The sequence below is a fragment of the Salvelinus fontinalis genome, chromosome 9 (genome assembly GCF_029448725.1).
Source record: "Salvelinus fontinalis isolate EN_2023a chromosome 9, ASM2944872v1, whole genome shotgun sequence".
Lineage (NCBI taxonomy): Eukaryota > Metazoa > Chordata > Actinopteri > Salmoniformes > Salmonidae > Salvelinus > Salvelinus fontinalis.
Window position 1 is genome coordinate 47,815,847 of NC_074673.1, and position 22,646 is coordinate 47,838,492.

Sequence of the window (22,646 nt, forward strand, 5' to 3'; positions counted from 1 at the left end):
CTGGCATTACACATCTGGCTAAAAGTTTACTGTAGCTCTGTTGGCATAACATTTGTAGATAACTTTGACACCTTTTGGAAACACAAAATTCTCTACAGGAATGATGGAGTCCATCCAAATCATCTTGGTGGCTGGACCCTGTCCTCTCGTTTCAAGGCCGCTTGGAGACATTGACTTCTCAGCAGGCCTTGCTCAGGTAATCCCTACCATTTTGTGGCTGAGTTCTTGTCGTGCTGCTGTAGATTTTTCCAGGGGTGTTTTCAGTCATAAAGTAACCTACTTTATGTTCCTCTAACTCCCCTAAATGCCTCTGTCAATCCGAAAGCTATTGTCAGCAGTAATCATGTGTCTATGAAACTGATTTACACTGTTAGCACTGAGGCGATTAGCCCTAGTAGGAAGCCCACTGTGAGCACTATCAGCTCGAATGTACATTTAATTGTCTTGTTTACCTTTGATAAGCCTCCCAGTAAAGCACTAACAAGAAACCAGAAAGGGGCTAAAAAATAGCCCACATTAAAGGAAAATGCCACTAGATGATACAGTCCCAAAATGTTTCACATGATAGCAATCAATTTTTCAAGATATAGAAAGTCTCACAGTATGATCCGTTTTTTCAAAAACTTGGCCAGAATAAAGAAAACCGCAGCCCCTCAGACTAAAGTCTACATTTTGACCATTCTATATATTTTGTGCTTTAGAAAGACTCACATTATGTGAATATATTAACTTAATAGAATAGTTTATGTCATAAGACTTAATGCAAGTGATTTGATATCTTCTTTGATATTTTCATTTGGTGGCACACATGCATTTAAAAAGCAGCTGAACCAAAAAAACAACTTATTTGTTTGAAAACGGCGTTTGGAGCGTCGATAGTAGTCATGAACTTCAACTATAGTGCCAAAATTGACTAAAAGGTGTACGCTTGATAACTTTAGTCATAGAGTCAGTATTTTCCAAAACTGAGATGTGCAAGATTTAGGAAATTAATGATGATGCCAATTTCCTTGGATATTTTAGCGTTGGGTTTGGATTTCAATCACGTCCCTGTGCCCGCAGGGCAGCTGGCAGCACCCAAATGATCTGAGCATGCTGCACTGCTACACACTATCCAATCGTAGCAGCAGAATCAACCTAATCAGCCCGCCCATTTCTTTGCAGAAGTACCCAATTGTCATTAGCACGCACTGCCTCGGGACTTGTTTGATTGACATGAGACAACGAACGAGATATAGATACAATACATTGTCTCCAATGTTATGTTGAAAGAACAAGACTTCTTATTTATAAACAGCTTTGGTTTTGTAAAACATTTAAAATCCTCACATTCGTGAGCTAACGTTAGCATCACAAACACAACTGTCAAACGCATCTTCCAGCAAGACAATAAACCAAAGCACACATCAAAGAAATTGTTAATTGACCACAAAATCAACATTTCGCAATGGCAATTTCAGTCTCCGGACTTGAACCCCATTGAAAACCTGTGGTTTGAATTGAAGAGGGGTGTACATAAGCACAGACGAAGGATATCAGGCATCTGGAAAGATTTTGTATGGAGAAATGGTCTAAGATGCCTCCCAATGTGTTCTCCAATCTCAGCAAAAAAAATGAAAAAGGCTCAGTGTTGTTTCCTCGCAAGGTTAGGGCGCTGGAGTATTGAGAATAATTGTGATCCCTATCTTTAAAAAATGTTTTTGTAATACTTGTTAAACAAAATCCTTCTCTGAGCAATTGCATTAGTATAACATAATATAATTGTCCCATTTGTTTGAGCATACAATATAGTTCAGTATTTGTATTATTTATTTTATAGTCTTTTTTGCTCATCTTTATCAAGGGTGCCAATCATTTTGGACCTGACTGTATATAAAATGATATTAATATTTGTACCGGATGCCTTTATCAAAATATTTGACACTCAAGAAATAAGACACCTCGCAGAAAGTTAGAGAAGTCTCCTGCTGCATAACCTTCCGGAGCTTGCCCGCTCGAGCTGAGGACTTACAGAATGGTCAGAAGTTGTTTGTCACGCCCTGGCCTTAGTATTATTTGTTTTATTTATTATTTTAGTTAGGTCAGGGTGTGACATGGGGTATGTGTGTATTTTGGGGTATTATATGGTAGAGGGGGTGTTGGTTGTAGTTTATGGTTTTGTGTTGAGTGTATGTGTCTAGCTGTGTCTATGTTGGGTGTAGTTGTCTAGGAAAGTCTATGGTGGCCGGAATGGGTTCTCAATTAGAGACAGCTGATTTCTGTTGTCTCTAATTGGGAGCCATATTTAAGGCTGCCATAGGCTTTAGCTGTTTGTGGATCATTGTATATGTATATGTCGACGTAAGTAGTTTGTGTGTGCACTTACGTTTGAAGTTTCACGATCGTTTTTTGTTAGTGTTGTATAAGTGTTTGGTATCATCTTTGTTGTTATAAATTAAAGAAGATGTATTCAAATCATGTTGCGCCTTGGTCCTCTCGTTCACGTCAACACGATCGTGACATTGTTAGTTACAGGCCATTTTCTGTGTTTTTTATTAAATTAGTCAGGTTTTTTTTACTGAATGTTTCCAGCCAGTATTTACAAAAAAATGTATGTCAGATTTGTAGAAATATTTATAGTTCATGTGTGTAGTCTTAATGAAATACTTTGAAAAAACGGCATATGGTAAGTTAATTCACTCAGAAACACCTATACAATTTTATATATATTAAATGGCCATGTTTTCATTGCTTGCACGACGCAAAATTGAGGCTCATTCTTAGCAGAAGTAAAATTGACGCGTCACTTGCACATTGTATAGAGAACATAACACACCCACATCAAATCACATTTTTCTTAATGATGATGAAAACAGAGGAGAAATCAGTCTATTCAACATCCATATAAATGGCCATTTGAGAACAGAACACTAAACTCATGAATTGTTCTTCCAGCCTTAAAATCTTTAAGAGGGAAATATTGCGAACGTATACCATGCATACAATGTACTGTATGTTATTGAGACACACGCATTTTTGCACATTCTACCAGCCAGCCACATTGATGCAACCGGATTATGTCAATTGAAATAATGAGGGAACAATTAATTAAATCCATTTTGCCTGGTGCATACTGTAGGATGATGTAAATCAACGTTTACCCATTCAAATTATATTCCCGTGAAGTCTCTCTAATAAAATTGGCCCATTTACTATTTGTATTTGTTAATAATATTGAACCAATTCTGATCAAAGAAGAATACTCTGAACTGCTGTGGCATAATCCCAACACTAGGTTTGCACTGATAAAAGGGTGCTCACACGGCTCACTACCTTCAGTGGGGTTTATTCTGAACAGCATGCAAAACAGCATGTTGGTGGTAGCTTATCCAGCAGGGTCAAAGCTTACTAGCTCGAGAGCTTCCCTCCCCCATTGGCTATCGTAAAGTTAACTTGCTGAAATGTACATAGAGTTATAACTTTCTGAGCTTTAGTTGCAAACTCTGTAGTTACCAGTTCGAAAATCATGAAATGTCTCGTTGTGTCTCCCCCTTCCATTAAATATGGCAGTAGCTTGGTTGTTTAAAGTAGTAAAGATGATTTGAAAATTAAAACCTGAAATCGTGCAACATTTTCACAAAGGTAACTGCGGGCTACAAATGTAGAAAATATAACCTTTCTTCATAAACAGGTTCTGTACTATTGTCTGGTTGCTTTAATATTGTAATTTCCACCTCATTTCATGTTAAATAGTTGATTTTATGATGAAAAAATAATTCAACAGAATGAAAAGGCAGAGCCACTTGACTTTGTTCAAATGAACAAGACAGACCAGTAGCTTAAGGACATAGCTCATTGTGTATGCACAGTTTATGATTGCAATGTGACCACATTTCCAGTGCCAAATAAGGGTTTCTACAAAGATACAACATATAAAACTGTTAAATATATAACTTTAGGCTTTTGAAAATACATGTAATGTTTCTTTCCCCCAAACAGATATGACGGATTTACTCTTTTCCTCCTCTTCTTTCCTGGTGAGAAATGATTTGCTTGTTTCACTATAACCAGCCATGCTGACTGCAAATTTTCAAAATATAGCAATGGAAAATGTAAATCTGATTTAATGAATGTTCAAAATAGAGCAGTGAGTACACAAGTACATTTTAGTAGTCTAAAATAAATGTCATTGACAAATTACACCATGTCCTTTGACTTATTTCTTTTGCCATCCAGTTATTGTCATTAATTTGTACACAAGTACTCTGCGAAATAAGTCACCATGTGTACATTTGTGGGTATGTCTATCAAAGTGTGAGTGGGAATACAGGATTGCATGTTTTATCAACTTTAATAAGTCTCTAAACCCCTTATCCCATAGTCCACTGTGTCCTCCATAACATGGTCTTTAACTTTGGTCTGTATTCTGTAAAAACACTACAGAGGAGTTCCCAAGTGTAAACTCCAAAAGAGAATCTCGTCCTGGGTCATATCCAGAAGTTCAAGACGACCCACTTTGGAATTATCCAAATTCAACTGAAAAATAAGTTTGGTCTCCCACAGAATAATACAGTATTGCAGAGTCCATCGGTTCGATGTTTAGCTCCAGCTCCTGTATTCGGAGTCCGGGCCTTTGGCACCGTAGATTTTATGTGGTTTCACTCTGTTGCACAGGACAATGGACAGACAGCTGATGATAAGACAACGTATGATCCACACAGGCGGTGACGATTGACCATGGGAAGCAGCTCACACACCATCCCCTTTCTCTTTCCGGAGGGTCTTTCCCCGCCATCGTCAGGAGACCTGAGAATCGATAGGAACACAACAGCCGTCAGGGGAGCAGAGAATCCATAACGACACGCTACATCTGGCTCTGCAATGAGAGCCCTTCTGCTTGTGTAAGCAATGTGTTTATGGTGACGGCCATCCCATCAATTCAGGCAACTCAATGCAGCATGTTACATCTATAGAGGGGTCCAAAATGAATGACACCCTTGATAAAGATGAGCAATAATGACTGCATACAATACATAATTAAAATACTGAGCTATATTGCATGCAACATTTTTTATTTATTTTATACTAAGAAAATTGTTTAAAGAGATTTCATTTAACAAGTAATATATTTTCTTCTCAAAAAGATAAGGGTAAAATTATTGACACCCCTCAAGATTCTTATAAATGAAGTACTCAAAAGTGTAGTAATTGGTCCCATATTACTATAGCATGGAATGACTACATGAAGCTGTTACGCTACAAACTTGATGGACGCATTTTCAGTTTGTTTTGATTGTGTTTCACATTATTTTGTGTCCAATAGAAATGAATGGTAAATAATGTATTGTGTCACTTTTATTGTAAATAAGAATATAATGTTTCTAAACACTGAATGAATTGTGAATAATGACGAGTGAGAAAGTTAGAGGGTCAACGATCATACCTCCCAAGACATGCTAACCTCTCACCATTACCAATAACAGGGGAGGTTAGTATGTCTTGGGGGTATGATATTTTACCCTCTGTAACGTTCTCACTCATCATTATTCACTATTCATTTAGAACTATCCGTAATTCTGGTAAGTAAAAACATATTATTTTTTTTATCATACAATATAGCTCAGTATTTTAATTATTTATTTTATACAGTCATTACTGCTCATCTTTATCAAGGATGTCAATCATTTTGGACCCCACTGCATGTGTGACTCAGAAAACTTTGTGGCTTGAGTAAGCTACCAATTACGTTACACTGGAAGACATTAAGCTACACTAAAGCTTCCCTTCAGAAAATATAGTTTACTTAACTACTTTGAAAAAGTAGTTCACTACATTGTGAAAATAATTTGTAAATCTTTAATGTCAGACTACAAATTGCAAGAACAGATCACTTTGGGTCTTTTAGCCATTTAGCCACTTATAAACAAAAACAATGTTTCTAGTGAGAATTAGGCAGGTCTGATGCCACAAAAAGAAAGAAAATGATTGCTTACTTCACCCACATTTTATTTTTGCTAAAGGTAGTGTGTAGTTCCAGTAGTTACCTACACTTCTACACAGAAAACATAATACTGAAAACATTACTTAGATGTGAGTTTAGTTCAACTACCACCAAACTCCTGCAAATTGTAGTAAAATTACTATTTGACTACTCCCCAATAGTTCTAACTGCAGATACTGTACATCAGTGGTGAAAAAAGTACCCAATTATCATAAAAAATTGTAGATAACTTAATAGAAAGTTACTAAAATAAAAGTGAAAGTCACCCAGTAAAATCCTACTTGAGTAAAAGTCAAAAAGTATTTGGTTTTAAATATACTTATGTATCAAAAGTAAATGTAATTGCTCAAATATACTTAAGTATCAAAAGTAAAAGTATAAATCATTTCAAATTCCTTATATTAAGCAAAGCAGACGGCGCCATTTTCTTGTTTTTATAATGTATGCATAGCCCAACACTCAGACATTATTTGTGTTTAGTCCGCCAGAACATTGGCAGTAGGGATGACCACGTGTTCTCTTGATAAGTGTGTGAATTTCACAATTTTCATAAGCATTCAAAATGTAACAAGTACTTTGGGTTGTCAGGGAAAATGCATGGAGTAAAGAGTACAATATTTTCTTTAGGAATATAGTGAAGTAAAAACTGTCAAAAATAGAAATAGAGTGGGCCTCCCGAGAGGTGCAGTTGTCTAAGGCACTGCATCTCAGTGCTAGCTGTGCCACTAGAGATTCTGGGTTTGAGTCCAGGCTCTGTCACAGCCGGCCGTGACCGGGAGACCCATGGGGCGGCGCACAATTGAACCAGTATCGACTGGTTTAGGGGAGGGTTTGGCCAGTAGGGATGTCCTTGTCCCATCGCGCAATAGCAACTCCTAGGCCGGGGGCAGTGCACGCTGACACGGTCGCTAGGTGTACGGTGTTTCCTTCGAGACATTGGTGCGGCTGGCTTCCGGGTTAAGTGGGCATTGTGTCAAGAAGCAGTGCGGCTTGGTTGGGTTGTGTTTCGCAGGACGCACGGCTCTCAAACCTTCACCTCTCCCGAGTCCGTACAGGAGTTGCAGCCACGAGACAAGACTGTAACTACTAATTGGATACCACGAAATTGTGGAGAAAAAGGGGTAAAGATAGAAAAAGTAAAGTAAAACACAGATACCCCCCAAAAAAGTACTTAAGTAGTACTTTAAAGTATTTTTACTTCAGTACTTTACACCACTGCTGGACATTTACAATCTGGTGCTCTCTCTCTCTGAGACGCAAACGTGTTACAATATTAACTATTTCTCCATATACATGTATTAAATTCTGTATATGAAATTGCACAGTGGAAAAACACTGCCAACTTCCTACCATCTGTTTGAGTTAGAGCTCTTTCTTCATTTGATCAAGGGATTGAATGTTCTTTATTCTCTGACTGTGCGACGTTCATTTCAGTGAATGAACTCTCTCTTAAGATGCCAAGCTGTTTCTCAGGTCGAGATTAGACACGCAAAAGATGTAAATGAAGTGGAGAATACTGTGGCGTGAGGCAGACCTCACTGTCTGACTGGGCCTTAATTCAATTAAATACCAGCCCTGCCACAGTTGTGTTAAGTCCTATGATGACCCAACATTACAGGAGTTAAAGAGTGTGACGGATCGTTTCCATTCACAGATAAAGCTTTTAAATGTAATCAGGGTCGTTCCAAATTCACTGCGATTTGCCACGGCCCTAATGTACCAAATATAGTGTGGGGCTCTACATTGCACTCAAGCGATTTGGTTATGCATACAATTATACAAAATCATAGAGGAAATTACAAAGTGAAGCAAGATTTCTTCCATACATGCTCTCAGGGTTTTCACAAAGGAAATTAACTGAGGTATGCCTATGGCAAAATGGACTGGAGTGGCAGCATAAGTCACTGTCCCCACACTAACAATACACCATTATCCTGATATAGAGGATATAGTGGCCAGTGCTTAGTTTAAATAATTGGATATCTAGCTATATTGATGACTGATACTTCAATAATGAAAAAAGTGTCCCCTTTCATCGCACCCCCTCATTGATACCACACCTATTAAGATAACTTGCACTATTTCTTTTGACCAACTCAGTGGCCTTGTAGTTGGAGTGTCAGTCCGAAGGTTGTTAGTTTGATCCCTGTCCGAGACAAACCAAATACTGTAAAAACGGGAACCAGGGTGACTTCCCCAATGCGTCTATGCTTGGAATTAAGGAGATAGATCATCTTCGGTATGTCTGTATCAGCTTTGCACATGTGGATTTTGGATTTTTTTCAAGCTCTGTTGAGTTAGATTGGGAGCAGCGGTGAACAGTAATCTTCAAGTCTTTTCACAGATATTCAATGGGATTCAAGTCTGGGTTTTGGCTGGGACACTCAAGGACTTTCACATTCTGGTTCTAAAACCATTCCAGCATTGCTTTGGCTGTATGCTTGGGATCATTGTCCTGTTGGAATGTAAATCTTTGCCCCAGTCTAAGGTCCTTTGCACTCTCAAGCAGGTTCTCACCAAGGATTTGCCTGTATTTGGCTCCATTCATTGTTCCCTCTATCCTTACCTGTGTCGTGTCTTTGGCTCTGCCGGATTAAGTGATATGACATGCTATTCTATAAAATCCTTTCTCTGTAATTAATATTACCTGATTGAGCTAATCGTGTAAATGTAATTAACTAGAAAGTCGGGGCACCACAAAATAATATTTATAGAGCAGTTATCTTCCGAATAAACTCTTAAAGACCTAGTAATATTTTACATCAGTAGCAGTCAATATTAATCGTCACCTTATTTCAGTCTCATCTGAAAGTTGTAAATTCTTGGTTATCTTTATGAACCCTGGCTAACAAGTTGAATCAGCAATACAAAATTGGGTTTAATTGTTTATTTACTAAATATCTAACTAATCACACAGAATTAACCATACATTGATTACAAATTATGTCATAAAGGAAAATGTCCCTAGCGGACGGAACAGATATGACAGCTGGTTACCCAAAGAAAAGGGGGTTAGGTTTGAGTGAAAGAGCGGAAAGACTGAAGAACAAAGGGAGAAGCGATGTCTCTATCGGGCCGTAGGCAGCTACTCTATCGTAAATACAGAATCTTATGCATTCTAAAATACCGCCCATTTGGAAAAGGAAAATGCAATAAATATTTACTCTGAGCTGCGCTTCAATAGGTTGGTTGTAGATGGAAGGTCGTGTTGCCCCACAGAGTCCTTTGTCCTTTGAAGAGTGTCTTTGTTGTTGAACGGGAAACGTTGTTGTGTGGTAGACGGGATACTCTGTCTGTCCTCTCCTAGCCCACGTTTACAGTGGCCGCTGCTAACTCAACGGCTAGGAGGTATCCCTTCTGTAGCGAATAAGAGTTCAAAGTTCATACCATTCACAACCAAAGCTCACGCTGAGGTTGGCTTCGTTCTTTAGTTATTGTCTGAACCCTTCTGACATCGGACCGTAGTCCTAATGTACCCGGAACAGAAGGTTACATTTTTGTCAAGGCTTTATATAGTGGAGGGAGAAGGGTGTGTTTCATAGTTTTATAACCCATGTCTCTTCACAGGGGCGGGCCACTGATTGAGCAGAGCCCTAACCTTATGAAAACCCAAATCTCTCATTTGGAAGCTAAAATTACATTTCATCTGGTACCAAATAATTATATATTTAAACATTTGAATTGCACAACAATTCCATGTGAATCTGATAACTACAATATATAGAATTTCCCAGATACAGTTTAGGTCGTCCTGTCATCAGTCATAATGTCTCAGATGACAACCGAACTGACAACATATTCATTAAGTACCAACGCATATTTTCAACTGGTTCTATAACCGAAATTTGGTTCCTTTCCCTCCACTTGTTTGATGTTCCCAGACTCTCGGTTTAACAAAGGCTATTCAAGAGTCCCTCTGTAGAGTCAAGTGAGAGGGAAGGGAGAAAGATATTTATGGGGGGGTCATAAACCTTACCCATAGGCCAACGCTGCCACCACCATGCTTCACCGTAGGGATGGTGTTAGACAGATGATGAGTTGTGCTTGGATTTCTCCATATGTAGAGCTTTGCATTCAGGCCAAAGAGTTACATTTTTGTCTCATCAGACCACAATGTCTTTTGCCTTATGATCTCAGTCTTTCACGTGCCGTTTTGCAAACTCCAGGCCTGTTGTGATGTCCCTTTTTCTCAGGAGTGGCTTCAGTCTGGCTTCTCTCCCAGATTGGTGAAGTGCTGTAAAGATTGTTGTCCTTCTGACAGGTTCGCCCATGTCAACCAAGGAACTCTGTAGTTTTCTCAGAGTAGTCATTGGGTTCTTGCTTTCCTGCCCGGTTGCTCAGTTTGGTCGGATGGCCAGCTCTAGACAGAGAACCAGCTCTAGACATTCTCCACACTCTCGTCCTCTCAAGAACGTACTCAAGAGAATGTGGTTGAGAATGCACTCGGAGCATGAGTGTGGAGCACGGTAGTACGCATATTGAGAAACACCCCATGTGTTTTTGGAAACCTTCACATGTGACATTTTCCATGTGAAACCATGTGTTTTTGGACAGTTCACTTGATGAATTTCACATGGAGTTTCACATGTGAAACAATGTGTATTTGAAACACTTGACATTTCAAATGACGTTTCACATGTGGATTTTCATGTGATTACTTTTTACTTATTTTTGACACGCATGAATTCATTGTGTATGTTAATTTACACTATTTCCAACATGTCCTTAACTGGGATTTGAACTCACATCATTTTGGTTCTAAAATAGCATGCAGATGGCACACTTTTGTTAAGTGCAGAGATATATTATAGGTAGTGAATGTGTATGGAAATGCTACAGACGGTGTGCCTCAAATCCAGAGGTTATTGAATGCATCCAAGATGCTATGAGTTCAAATCCCAGATGTGGTTGTGTCCCAAATGTGCTAACCAATGTTTAGGTAAATTCCATTTAAACTCCAGTCAAAAAGTAAAACAAATTCTCCTTTCCAATTTTCCAGTATAGAAAATAATTTAATTATAATTTCTGTGTACTTCCTGAATATAGCTTGTTATATTTACTAACAAAATTCAGTTTGACTTATTTCCCGGTAACTTACTATAAAATGACAGGATTTTTTATTAACAGTTTGTTTCATAAGTAGGGCTGCGGCGGCCATGAAATTTTGTCAGCCGGTGATTGTCAAGCATATAACTGCCAGTTAATTAACATAAACACATTTAGCATCTACTGGCTTCCACGCATAGGCTACAAGCCACTGACGCAGACCTTTGAAACATATACATTTTACATTTGAAAAAAGTTACATGAAGGGCATGAGCTCTGCATAGTTTTTTTGTGCAGACTGCACACGCTTCATCAGTCTCTCATTGACAATTTGACAAGCACTTGATAATGCATTGAATTTCCCGGCGGCATCCCCTTTGTTTGGTCGTAATTCCCACCCCAAAAACCCATGCCTTTTGCGGCCAGTGGCCGTTGTGCCATTGGGCTGAATATAATAATTATAATTCCTTTCTCCCGGATGTGTGCTCCGATGGAACTCTCACTCACATGGCTCTCTCAGATATCTCAATTCTTATTAGACAATATCTGTCACTTGATCAGGTCCTTCTCACAGGCTACAAGTGAAGACACAGATTGGGGATGCAACTGAGCGTGTCCTTATCAAATTCCTAGGCGCATATTGAAGATATTGGAAGAACTTTCCACAGCCTACAAGATGAGTAGGCCTTATGAACTGCAAAATCACTAGCCTATGTCAATCTACTATCCCCCATAGTACAAAAGTTGACCTGTTCTGTACAATAAATAAATATTCCAAAGATAGTCTGGGACATTTGTGGAATGTGATAGATCCCAAATGAATACAACCACTGGCATAATTTTTTTTTTTAAAGCAATGAGACTGATGCAACTTAAAATAATGTTAACTTTAAGGCTATTTATTCACATTATAAACACAGCAATGTGCGCATGGCAGTAGCCTATAAGTGTGAATGTTACAAATGCAATCAATTAGCGGGAAAACACCAATCCCCAAAGTGACCTGAAATGGCGCAGACGGAGATGGCTGCCGTTTTACAATCCCGTAACCAAATGTCCATGTTTTTTCACGTTATTGGTACGTTATTTTGTACATACTGTTTCTTATGACCGAAAAGAGCTTCTAGATATCAGGACAGCATATACGCACCCCATACTGGAGGAATAATTTTTCTTCAACCAGTCGGACGGGAATGATTTACTTCAGATGCCCGACAAGGCCCTCATCCCCGTAATTCGCAGGAGAAAGAGAAGGAGGTATCGTGGACGAAGATTCGGGTGCCTTGTTAGGATCTGTTGTCGAGAGAGTAATCTACAAATACCATCGGTCCTATTAGCCAACGTACAATCAATTGATAATAAAATAAACGAACTAGATCACGTATACCCTACCAACGGAACATTAAAAACTGTAATACCTTATCTTATTCCACGAGTCGTGGCTCAACGACGACAACATACAGCTGGCAGGTTTGAAGCTTTTCCATCAGGATAGAACAGCGGCCTCTAGTAAGACAAGGGGTGACGGTCTATGTATATTTGTAAACAACAGCTGGTGCACGAAATCTAAGGAAGTCTCAAGGTTTTGCTCACCTGATAAGCTGTAGACCACACTATTTACCAAGAGAGTTTTCATAGCTGTCTATTTACCACCACAAACCAATGCTGGCACTAAGACCACACTCAATGAGCTTTATACGGCCATAAGTAAACAGAAAAATGCTCACCCAGAGGCGGCGCTCCTAGTGGCCAGAGATTTTAAGGCAGGAAAACTCAAATCCGTTTTACCTCATTTCTACCAGCATGTTAAACGTGCAACCAGAGCGAAAACAATCTAAACCACCTTTACTCCACACAGAGATGTGTACAGAGCTCTCCCTCGCCCTCCAAATCTGACCATAATTCTATCCTCCTGATTCCTGCTAACAAACAAATACTAAAGCAGGAAGCACCAGTGACTCGGTCAATAAGAAAGTGGTCAGATGAAGCAGATGCTAAGCTACAGGACTGTTTTGCTAGCACAGACTGGAATATGTTCACGGGATTCTTCAGATAGCATTGAGGAGTACATCACATCAGTCACTGGATTCATCAATAAGTGCATCGATGATGTTGTCCCAAAAGTGACCATACATACATACCCCAACCAGAAGCAATGGATTACAGGCAACATCCACACTGAGCTAAAGGGTCAACATGCCCTTACTTAATTTGAACTCATAACATCTTGGTTCACAGGATTCCGATCTTCCTGCTACACTACCATGTCCACGTCAGTAACTGATTTCACCTGTATTCCCACACTTAGGACTTTAAAAGAAATCTCAGCTTTGTTAAAAATACACTGAATATTAGTTTTTTTACATTTTTCATAGTGATTCAGGAGTAACATTAAAACAGAATAATATGCCTCACCAAGAAAAAAAACTTGAATGAGTAGGTGTAGCTAAACATTTGACTGGTACTGTATATGCCATTTTGCAGATGCTTTAATTCACAATTTAATATCCCTTTTGAAATACAATAAATAGCCCATTAACTTGTTGACAAGCTAACTAATGATATGTTGGATTCGTGTCTCCAACTCGACCAAAAATATAGGTTACATAATGGGATTAAGCCATTGGCTCAGATGTATCTAATGCTTGGACAGTTCCATCTCATTTAAATGTTGAAATTTGCCTGCGTTGTCAACCAAACACAATTCAATATGTGACCCGATTCAAGAAACTAGGCATAAGTCATGACTTCACAGGAGAGCTGTTTGAACGTAAAAAATATTTTTTTATCAAAATGCATTTTTTGGCAGAAATGACTTCTCGAAGGCATTTGTCACCAAACTTGTATGTCATCTGAAAATTCAAATACAATTGTTAAATTACGAGCCTAGTTGGTTTAGCCACAGAAATAGCAGCAACCTTCCCGCTAGCCATGATTGACTGCTGGACATGCCGAGAGATGAGTTTGGATTGGTTTGCCATATAACACGAGTCTGTTTATTGGAGCTGGTCAGTATGTTTAGGTAATCGTGTCGATTGTGGCTTTAAATTGTGGCTTTAACTTTTTTTTATCACGTAGTAAAACTGCATAAACCTAATGTCAAGTTAAAGTGTACAGTTAGGTCGCAAGCAAATGTTTGTATGCTCCACTTTCTGGTGAACCGAGTTTTGAAATAAGTAGAATTTGAGTATGATAGCTAAGGAGATAGAGAAAACACCAGTCTGGATTACATCGCCAAACTAAGGCAACCATGCATGGCATCGGACAGGAGATGCATCCAAACATGATGTATACTGTTAAGATTTTCTGATATTACACATTTCTAATTTTGACAGAAAGTGGTTTCAGTTCAAGTGTACTCTTAGCAAGCTAATGTTATGTGCATGATCTTATCTTATTCTCCGTATCTCAGACACATTTGCTTGACTAGTTATAGCCATAGAACCTGAATGGTTAGCTACCTGCAGATTCATGCAGGGTAGGAACGTCATGAGTTGTGATTATGCTCCATTGTTTAGCTAGCTAACAAAAGACTCCATTCTAATTTTGGCAAAGTATTTTCATTTCAAGTTAATGTGTACTGTTAGCTAGCTAGCTAACGTTAACCGTCTGGCTCATGCATTTGGATTCATTGTTTATCTAGCTACATTTCTTTAAAAAAGACTCTCGTTTAGTGTGCCAGAACGCAGAATAACTTATGTATTTTTGAATGCTCAACATCGGTTGAATATGTCCGGTGTTCGTAAACGTTAAAAGGAAGTTTCGTAATTGCTTCCAGGTGAAGACTTTGAACATATGCACATTTGGGGCAAAAATGCATTGAATAAATCATGACATCTTGTACATCTGTAATAGGAATTCAAAAGAGACAAAACAGTGAGGTAAGGATAATTCAACCTGTGATATAGACTTTTATTTTGTCCCACTGCCTGCTCTGCCTTTGAAGAAAACATGAAGATTGAATCTCCCCTCGATTATTGACCAAAGCTGATTAGACAGGGATCGAATACACTAATAATTTCAGATATCATTAATATGTTAACATTCAAACCCTACAGGTTCATCACTGAGAATTCACTGTTCATTTTTGAATGTGTTCAATATTTCATTGGATGCTGTTACATAATTACAGAAGAGAAAACAAGTGTGCAATTTGCCATCACAAAGGAGTAATCATGCATATGACATTGAGGGGAAACGGAATTCATCTGTACCTTGCTGTGTCGCTCTAGCCTGCCAGGATCTGCAGTTTGTTGTTTCTCTCCTATCTGTCCTTGAAAAGAGGTTGACTTTTGCTGTCTGACTGGCTGGAAATGCCTTCTGTCTTTGTTTGTGTGTTGTCAAAGGGCCTGAAATCACAGGGAGAGTTGGTTTGGTCATATGCAGAGATGAAGTGAAACATGGATCCTATACTAAATTAAGAGTGGTATTACATTTTCCTTGGTTAGCTTCAACACTTTTTTGTGCTGTGAAAATGTATACTTGGGTTCAATAGTTCAATATCTTAAAGTTGTTTTGTGTGAACAAAAAAAACTAAACTGTAGCAATTGAAACATTCTCTATTGCAGTGTTATACCTATATTGTGTCTCCAGGAATTCCCAATATGTTTTGATAGAAGAAAAAAATATATTTATGATTGCACAATGTTTAGATACATACAGTGACTTGCGAAAGTACTCAGCCCCTTGGTATTTTTCCTTTGTTGCCTTACAACCTGGAATTAAAATAGATTTTTTGAGGGTTTGTATCATTTGATTTACGTAACATGCCTACCACTTTGAAGATGCAAAATATTTTTGTGTGTGAAACAAAAAAGAAATAAGACAAAAAATCTGAAAACTTTAGCATGCATAACTATTAACCCCCCCAAAATCAATACTTTGTAGAGCCACCTTCTGCAGCAATTACAGCTGCAAGTCTCTTGGGGTATGTTTCTATAAGCTTAGCACATCTAGCCACTGGGATTTTTGCCCATTCTTCAAGGCAAAACTGCTCCAGCTCCTTCAAGCTGGATGGGTTCCGCTGGTGTACAGCAATCTTTAAGTCATACCACAGATTCTCAATTGGATTGAGGTCTGGGCTTTGACTAGGCCATTCCAAGACATTTAAATGTTTCCCCTTAAACCACTCGAGTGTTGCTTTAACAGTATGCTTAGGGTCATTGTCCTGCTGGAAGGTGAACCTCCGTCCCAGTCTCAAATCTCTAGAAGACTGAAACAGGTTTCCCTCAATGATTTCACTGTATTTAGCTCCATCAGTTCTTCAATTCTGACCAGTTTCCCAGTCCCTGCCATTGGAAAACATCCCCACAGCATGATACTGCCACCACCATGCTTCACTGTGGAGATGGTGTTCTCGGGGTGATGAGAGGTGTTGGGTTTGCGCAAGACAGAGTTTTCCTTGATGGCCAAAAAGCTCAATTTTAATCTCATCTGACCAGAGTACCACCTTCCATATGTTTGGGGAGTCTCCCACATGCCTTTGGTGAACACCAAATGTGTTTGCATATTTTTCTTTTAAAGCAATGGCTTTTTTCTGGCCACTCTTCCATCAAGCCCAGCTCTGTGAAGTGTACGGCTTAAAGTGGTCCTATGGACAGATACTCCAATCTCCACTGTGGAGCTTTGTAGCTCCTTCAGGGTTATCTTTGGACTCTTTGTAGCCTGTCTGATTAATGCCCTCCTTGCCTGGTCCGTGAGTTGTGGTGGGCGGCCCTCTCTTGGCAGGTTTGTTGTGGTGCCATATTCTTTCCATTTTTAATAATGGATTTAATGGTGCTCTGTGGGATGTTCAAAGTTTCTGATAATTTTTATAACCCAACCCTGATCTGTACTTCTCCACAACTTTGTCCCTGAAATGTTTGGAGAGCTCCTTGGTCTTCATGGTGCCGGTTGCTTGGTGGTGCCCCTTGCTTAGTGGTGTTGCAGACTCTGGGGCCTTTCAGAACAGGTCTATATATACTGAGATCATGTGACACTTAGATTGCACAAAGGTGGACTTTAATTAACTAATTATATGACTTCTGAAGGTAATTGGTTGCACCAGATCTTATTTAGGGGCATCATTGCAAAGGGGTTGAGTCATATGCACGCACCACTTTTCCGTTTTTATAATTTTACATTTTTTGAAACAAGTTTCTTTTTCATTTCACCAATTTTGACTATTTTGTGTATGTCCATTACATGAAATACATATAGAAATCCATTTAAATTACAGGTTGTAATCCAACAAAATAGGAAAAACGCCAAAGGGGGTGAAAACTTTTGCAAGGCACTGTACTCATGATAATGTAGCATAGATAGCACAGCATGAAGCATAATGATATTTGGAAGAATGGTGAAGATTTTAAGACACATAGTAAAGCACAGTGAAACAACATAGTGGAATATAGGTATAAATAATAGATGCTAAAGGATACATTGTTGATAAAGATAATGAGGCAAGGTGAATCCCAGTCATATTTTGATTAGAAAACAGACTTTTTTATTTCAATAAGCAGCATAGTTAAAATATTGGAAGTAATATGAGTATCGTAATTGTTTCTCATAGTTAGATAGGGGAAATAGCATTGACAATGCCAAGGTGAGGTTATTGTTACAGTGCATTCGGAATGTATTCAGACCTCTTGAATTTTTCAAAATTAAGTTACAGCCTTACTTTAAAATGTATTAAATTAAATGTTTTCCTCATCAATCTACACACAATACCGCATAATGAAAAAGCAAAAATAGGATCGTGTCGAGGCACAGATCTGGGGAAGGGTACCAAAACATTTCTGTGGCATTTAAGGTCACCAAGAACACAATTTACTTCATCATTCTTAGATGTAAGAAGTTTGGAACCACCAAGGCTCCTTCTAGATTTGCCACCCGGACAAACTGAGCAATCGGGGGAGAAGGGCCTTGTTCAGGGAGGTGACCAAGAACCTGATGGTTACTCTGACAGAGCTCCATAGTTCCTCTGTGGAGATGGGAGAAACTTCCAGAAGGACAACCATCTCTGCAACACTCCACCAATCAGGTCTTTATGGTAGAGTGGCCAGATGGAAGCCACACCTCAGTAAAAGGCACATGAAATATCGCTTGGAGTTTGCCAAAAGGCATCTAAAGGTCTCAAACAAGGTTCTCTGGTCTGATGAAACCAAGATTGAACTCTTTGGCCTGAATGCCAAGTGTCACGTCTGGAGGAAACTTAGCGACATCCCTACGGTGAAGCATGGTGGTGCCAGCATCATGCTGTGGGAATGTTTTTCAACGGCAGGGACTGAGAGACTAGTCAGGATCGAGGAAAAGATGAACGGAGCAAAGTAGAGATCCTTGATGAAAACCTGCTCCACATCGCATAGCCAAGACAACACAAGAGTAGCTTCGAAACAAGTCTCAATGTCCTTGAATGGTCCAGCTAGAGCTTGTTTTTGCTTTGTAATTATGGGGTATTGTGTGTAGATTGATGAGGGAAAAAACGATTTAATCCGTTTTAGAATAAGGCTGTAACGTAACAAAATGTGGAAAATGTCAAGGGTTCTGAATACCTTGCGAATGACCTGTACGTTCTGACCTATTGCCAGTCTAGCAATGTATCTCCATAATGCTCAATGTTAGGATTTGTGATGGGTAGGCTATTCCTACAACCTTTACTCATTCTGTACAGTGCTGTACAGTGCTTAGACGAGCAGCTGGCCACTCCATGGTGACTGTGTTCAACCTGTGTTTTGATTGGACCCGTTAAAGCCTGGCTGCCCAATGGGATCAATTAGGGAAAGGGCTACACCACAGCCCAGTCTGCCTGTCATCTGTAGATCTCTGTGCTGTCCACTCATGCATTCACTCAATCGGAGGAGCTTTTTTAACACGTCACTGGTCACAAACAAACACATAAAAGGCAAAAAACACAAGTGTACATAGACTCACATCCATGTACAGTGAAAATGAAAACATATCCGTGCAAATGTATTCACACACATTTCTGGTCAAATATTAATGGATAGCATAGACACACACACACACACACACACAGACACACACACACACACACACACACACACACACACACACACACACACACACACACACACACACACACACACACACACACACACACACACACACACACACACACACACACACACACACACACACACACACACAGCCCAATACCTATTCATATAGTTCATGCCAATACTTTTTATCAAAAACCTGTTGTAGACATAGGGTAAGAGTTGGGCTGCTGACAGTGTATGAGATTGAACCATAACCTGCTTCTTCACATGGACTCTTCATGTCTGATGCCAATTATGATTGATTACAGTAATCACAGAATGTTCATTTCTAGCCTGCCACATGCTCAAGAGAGAGGTAATAGCCAAAGAGCATGTAATCATGTAATTAAGAACTTTCATTGCATCTAAAAAAATGGTGTGAATGTGAGATTACAATAACCAATTCTTGGGTTTTAATATAATGCATTTTGTTATCTGTCATTTGGGGGGATAAATAGGCTTGCTAAAGTTAATTGGAAAACAAAAGTGGCTGTGTTTCCTGGGTATGAACATAATCACTTTTTGATAAATCATTAAAGGAATGTGTTTTGGGAGCAAAACAAGATGAGTGTTTTGATTTAGGTGAATAGGCAAGCAACTGGCAAATATTTCAAAGCAAAGAAACTAGCCTGGGCAACCAACCAGCAACCCTGCCCAAAATCTCTTTGCATATGACCAGCTTGAAAGCAGTGGAGCCAGAAGGTTTGGCACAACAAAGAATAAGACAGAAGAGTTGGCTTTATTGTGCTTAAGTCAACTCCTCTGTCTTATTCTTTGTTGTGCCAAACCTTCTGGCCCCACTGCTTTCAAGCTGGTCATATGCAAAGAGATTTTTGGTCAGGGTTGCTGGTTGATTGTTGGTTGCCCTAGCAAATGAGTAATGCTAGGTAATTTCCTAGCACAATTGTAACATTTAAAGTGGAACTGACAACATTTTAACTACTTTGCAGATATGAAACAAACATATCAATCAAAAATATGCAATTCTCAGTTTATGCTACAAAACCAACTTCATAAGAGGTTTTAAAATAGGTTATATTTGCCTCAACATTCCATGATGTACATTAAGGCATTGTTGGCAGAATAGATTGCTGCAGTTCAATGCATGATTAATTTAATTCACCATAACATTTTTTGGTTGTCCAAAAAATATTGCTATCAGGTTGTAAATCACAGCTGGCCTGTTACATTGTTTGCCTCTATTCGGGATACACTGTTTCAGTTTCAATGGCTCAACATTTTGGAGAAAACGGAAAAATGTAACTAAGCCTGGGAATGACAATAAATGAGCAAGGGCAACGATCACAAGTCAGTCATAATGTGGCTAATAGGCTAGTGTATCTATTTATGTAGCAACCATCTAAAAACACAGAGCCTAATGTTATCTGGATAGCTGTAACGATCGTCGTCATATTCCTCCTCCTCGGATGAGGAGGAGCATGGATCAGACCAACACGCAGCGAGGTATGTGGACATAATGATTTATTAGACAAAAACGACGAAACACGAAATAACACTTTAGAAATACAAAATAACAAAACGAACTAAACAGACCTAAACTTACGAACTTACATGAAACGAAGAACACACGAACAGGAAAAGACAAGCCGAAACAGTCCCGTGTGGTAACATGTACTGACACGGAAGACAACCACCCACAACAAACAATGTGAAACAACCTACCTTAATATGACTCTCAATTAGAGGAAACGCCAAACACCTGCCTCTAATTGAGAGCCATACCAGGCAACCCATTAACCCAACATAGAAAACACATAACATAGACTACCCACCCAAAACTCACGCCCTGACCAATTAAACACATGCCAAACAACAGAAAACAGGTCAGGAACGTGACAATAGCTAGCTAGCTGCTAGGAGGATGTCATGTCCTTGGAGGAGTGGGGGAGTGACTAACTTTTCCCCTCATATAATTTTTTGGTGGCTATACACAGCTTGAGATGCAGGTGTCATTTCGTTATCTAGCAAGAACTTGAACAACTGTTATACAGTTAGCATATCTCTTGTGTTAGTAAATTCACTCTGGTTTCAGAGCACTCTTGTCTGAGTGTACCAGAGTGCAGAATAACTGATTAATTTATGAACGAGTATCATCCACTGAATATGAACGGTGTCCGTAAATGTAAGAAAATAAAGTAATAGTTAGTCATGAACACTCTAGATAACATGTAAACAGCCTAACCATCTCTGCTAGGGTAAGTAAAAGGGTCAGAGTAAGGTGTTTTCTCATTTTTGTCTGGAAGTAGCTAGCTCGCAAGCTAGCCAACTTTAACCAGTTAGTTTTGGGTGCTTGGTTGGGACAAGTATGCATTGTTGGCAGGCAAGCTGCAAAAGGATGAGTATGCTACAATTCCTCATCGTTTATCAGTGCAATTTTGATGGTCAACTAGCTGAACAAGATTTAGAGGGCTTATCTAATGTTCCTTCATTAGATGCTAGCTCATCTTTCTCTGGCTGATGTCGCGGGTCACTACTTCACAGGAGAGTCGTTTGGCTACTGTAATATGTGAACTTTCATGTGCCTTAATAACAAATGTGTATGCCACCTGTAAATACAAATACAATTGTTAAATTACGAGCCTAGTTGGTTAAGCCAGAGAAAAAGTGAGCAGCCTACCCGCTAGCCATGATTGGCTAAGATAATGAATGGGCTGGACATGCCGAGAGATGAGTATGGATTGGTCTGCCATATAGCACGCTTCTGTCTATTTGAGATGGTCAGTATGTGTAGGTAATCCTGTCTAACGATGCTTTAAAAAAAAAATATCACGTAATAAAACTGCATAAACCTAATGTCAACCTAAAGTGTACTGTTAGCTAGCTAACGTTTGCTGGCTGGCTCGCTAGCTAATGTTATGTGTATGATCTTATTCTTCGTATCTCAGACACATTTGCTTGACTAGTTATAGCCATAGAACCTGGTTGGTTAGCTACCTGCAGATTCATGCAGGGTAGTAACATGATGAGTTGGAATTATGGTACATTGTTTAGCTAGCTAGCTACATGTCTTAACAAAGACTCTCGTCTAAGTGTGCCAGAGCGCAGATTAACCTGTTTGGGCTGCAAGGGGCAGTATTGAGTAGCCAGATAAAATGTGCCCATTTCAAACAGCCTCGTACTCAATTCTTGCTCGTACAATATGCATATTATTATTACTATTGGATAGAAAACACTCTCTAGTTTCTAAAACCGTTTGAATTATTTCTCTGCGTGAAACAGAACTCATTCTGCAGCACAATTCCTGACCAGGAAGTGGAAAGTCTGAAATCGATGCTCTGTTCTTCTTCCTGCCTATAAGTGGGCACAAGACTTATTAGTATACATGCACGTCATACACCGTCCTCTGGGTGTCAAGAGGCTGTGAGAGAAGAAATTAGGTGATTATCTTGGTCTGAGATGGAACACATCATCTTGGAATGACGTGTCCACCATTTTCGGTACTCTGAAGAGCGCGAGCTGGACAGTGGGATTGCCTTTTGTTTAGCTGCCGTTATAGGCGACTACAATCTCCGGCTTTGATTTTATTTGATACATGTCACCATATCATCGTAAAGTATGTT

General features: G+C 39.2%; 1 protein-coding gene across 3 annotated transcripts in view; it reads right to left on the reverse strand.

The window, feature by feature from the left end:
• Positions 1 to 3,671: 3,671 nt before the first annotated feature.
• LOC129862727 (chemokine-like protein TAFA-5) overlaps positions 3,672 to 22,646 on the reverse strand; it is a 200,479-nt gene continuing 181,504 nt past the window's right edge. For 2 of the 3 annotated variants that reach the window (XM_055934638.1, XM_055934640.1), the window contains exons 4-5: positions 15,241 to 15,375; positions 3,672 to 4,785 (exon numbers count right to left, since the gene is read on the reverse strand). In XM_055934638.1, the coding sequence (XP_055790613.1) occupies positions 15,367 to 15,375 (9 nt within the window). In that variant the 3' untranslated portion in view covers positions 3,672 to 4,785; positions 15,241 to 15,366. The remainder of the gene's footprint in view (positions 4,786 to 15,240; positions 15,376 to 22,646) is intronic. The other variant, XM_055934639.1, reaches the window with a different exon arrangement.